Source organism: Mesitornis unicolor, unplaced genomic scaffold (genome assembly GCF_000695765.1).
Source record: "Mesitornis unicolor isolate BGI_N332 unplaced genomic scaffold, ASM69576v1 scaffold28611, whole genome shotgun sequence".
NCBI lineage: Eukaryota > Metazoa > Chordata > Aves > Mesitornithiformes > Mesitornithidae > Mesitornis > Mesitornis unicolor.
The window spans coordinates 7,765-10,469 of record NW_010166195.1 but is presented as its reverse complement, the minus strand read 5'-3'; the positions used below and the strand labels follow the sequence as shown (position 1 = coordinate 10,469).

The window sequence follows — 2,705 nt, the reverse complement described above, 5'->3', positions numbered from 1 at the left end:
TCGCTGCAGGTCCAGCATCGCCCCACCAGCATCGAGTGGGATGGCTGTGATCCCCAGAAGCTTTACACCCTGGTTCTCACAGACCCAGATGCTCCCAGTAGGAAGGACCCAAAGTTCAGGTAATGGGCGTGGGCGAGATGCTTGCCCCGATCTTGCCCGGGGAAAGTGGAGCTCTTGGTCAGAGCAAAGGCTTAGAAGGAGGTTGGGAATGTGCTCCCCCAAAGGTGCAGCAGTGACTCTATGGCTTGGGATAGAAACAGTGTCCTTGCATCTCTCCTTGAGACAGGGATAGTGTGGGGAGCAGCAGCAGCTTTTGCCAGGGGTGTTGGGAGGTGTGCTGTAGCTTGGAGAAGAACAGCATCTGCTGCTTGCTCTAATTTGGCCCATGTGTGAGTTGGAATTAGGTCTGTATGTGCAAGCAATGGGGTCTTAAATCTGGGACCAGCTCACCTTTCCCAAATCCAGCTCAGAAGTGTGTGGAATATTACCTTTTAGAGGTCAGGCTCTGGGTTTCCAGAGCTGCAAGGCAGGATGACAGTGTGTTTTGACAGGCTGTAGAACTGGCGCCTTTGGGTTTGGCAGACCAGAAGTTTACCCTCTGCTGACAGCCTTATGGAAAAGCAGCAGCTTGGAGTAGTGAAGGGTCTTGGCTGGGGCGGTGATGCAGTCTGATTGGTTTTCTTTTCTTTCAGGGAATGGCATCACTTCCTGGTGACCAACATGAAAGGCAACAACGTGGGCAGCGGGACTGTGCTGTCGGATTATGTTGGCTCTGGGCCGCCCAAGGGAACAGGTCGGTACCTGCCTGCTGAGTGCGTGGATGGAACGTGATGCGCAGGGTTGGGTAGGGAGGCCTGCAGAAAGCCGTCTGCCCGCTTGCAGGGTGCTGTGGAAATGGCCAAACAGGGTGCGGTGCTGCAGAAACAGCCCCTGCAGGGGAGCCTGCACACCTGTGCAGAGCCACAGCCGGCACAGGCTCATAGTGCCACTGTGCCCTTGCTGCCCGGTGACAGCCTGTGCTGTTCTGCCTGCACGTGGTAGGCAGTGCTGCCTAGGCAGGACGTGAGCCGCTCGAGCATATCCAGTGTGTCTTCTCTAAGCTCCTTTAGCTCCATCATACCGAGCTGTCTGACCCTGGAGAGCGCGGGTGTCTGTTTCCCTGCGCTCCTCACTTCAGAGTAAACCCTATGACCAGGAGTCGCAGGTGATGGGCGCTTGTAACGCTGTCTCCTCCCCGCAGGCCTGCACCGCTACGTGTGGCTGGTGTACGAGCAGCCAAAGCAGCTGACCTGCAACGAGCCCATCCTCTCTAATCGCTCTGGTGACAAAAGAGGCAAGTTCAAGGTGGCTTCTTTCCGCAGCAAGTATGAGCTGGGGGTGCCGGTGGCTGGCACTTGCTACCAGGCGGAGTGGGATGACTACGTGCCGAAGCTCTATGAGCAGCTGTCGGGGAAGTAGGGCGAGGGGACCTGAAGCAGCACTGTGAAGCACCCCCTGTGTCCCTGGAGACCCAGCCGGTCAGGGCACGTCGCTGTAGTTTTGTTTGATTAGTGAGTTGTACCCAACTGCTGCCGCACTGATGGCTGGATCTGTAACTGTCACTGTCCCTAGCCTGACCCTGCTTCTGTGCCGGTGCTGTCAGACCCGCGCGGTGCCTCAGCTGACTCCTGTTGGTGTGGGTGGTCGTGAGCTAGACGAGCTGCTGACCTTCGAGGCGTCCCCTAAGGGCCACCCCCCCAGGCTGACCTGATAAGGGAAACCTTTGTGAACTGGTGTCACTTCGGAGCGTCCCTGCTGTGCTGAAGGGGAATTGCGTGGCAGTGTCACGGGTACAGAACCACTTCTGGGGTGGTGCTGGCTGCGTAGTCTCCCCTTTCCAGGACAAGGGAGGAGATGGCAGTCTAAGGGAAACTCCCCCCACTTTTTAAGTTTTTACCCTCAAGTGTTTGGCCAGTGCCTCCCCAGAAGTGAACCGCTAGTGAAGGAACAGCTGGGAGGAGGCGGGGAAGCTGGTTTATAGCACTACTTTCTGCTTTCTGTTGCCACTCGAAGCTGAGACCACTTCATTTTGTTCCAGTTCTGTTGTGACCTGGTATTAATGTGCCGTTTGCTCACAGTGCAATTAAAAACTTACCAAGGTGGATGGCGTGGTTGTCTTCTTGGGCGACGAGGGCAGTGCTTACAGGAGCAGCTTGGTGTCACCAAGGTTACTTTCCTGTAAAGGAAAGAAGCTGGACCCTCTGAGAGCTGCCCACAGCACAGCTGGGCACTGCCCAGAGCGGGGCTCAGACCCCAGGCTGCTCCTTCACCTGGGCATTGGCAAGATAAAACCCAGCACGTCCTTGGGAGAGCAGCTGTCTCCCTGCTTTAATGTAACTTCCCAGAATCCCCTCTGTGCAACACTTGTGTCCCTGCCGCAGGTTCCTGGTGGAATAAAGCTCAAAATGTGCTGGAGATGCTTGTTAGGGCTGTGTTGCAGCCAGCTCCTGCGTGTGTGGAGGAGGTGAGCACAGGGGGCAGGTGCTGGCAGGCTGGCTTTAGAAAGGCCATGTCTTTATCCAGGGTGTTTCTAAAGCCACTGTCACTCAGCAATGGTGATCCATCCCCTGAAAACCTCCCGTCCCAGGGCCAGTCCTGTCCGTGCCAGCTGCAGGGGAGCCCAGCACCTGCAGTTTGGCAGCTGGCAGCAGAGGCGCCCCCCCCCC

The 2,705-nt window shown here is 56.8% G+C and overlaps 1 protein-coding gene across 1 annotated transcript; it reads left to right on the top strand.

The window, feature by feature from the left end:
- Window positions 1-12: 12 nt before the first annotated feature.
- PEBP1 (phosphatidylethanolamine binding protein 1) lies at window positions 13-1,472 on the top strand. Its single transcript, XM_010194885.1, has 3 exons — window positions 13-119; window positions 693-793; window positions 1,241-1,472. Exons 2-3 carry the CDS (start codon window positions 721-723, stop codon window positions 1,456-1,458), a joined length of 291 nt encoding a protein of 96 aa, XP_010193187.1. The 5' UTR covers window positions 13-119; window positions 693-720; the 3' UTR covers window positions 1,459-1,472.
- Window positions 1,473-2,705: the final 1,233 nt, after the last annotated feature.

Coding starts and splice junctions, on each gene's coding strand:
- PEBP1 (XM_010194885.1), top strand. CDS start 721: ATGAAAGGCAACAACGTGGGCAGCGGGACTGTGCTGTCGGATTATGTT. Junction 794..1,240: donor TGGGCCGCCCAAGGGAACAG/GTCGGTACCTGC, acceptor TCCTCCCCGCAG/GCCTGCACCGCTACGTGTGG.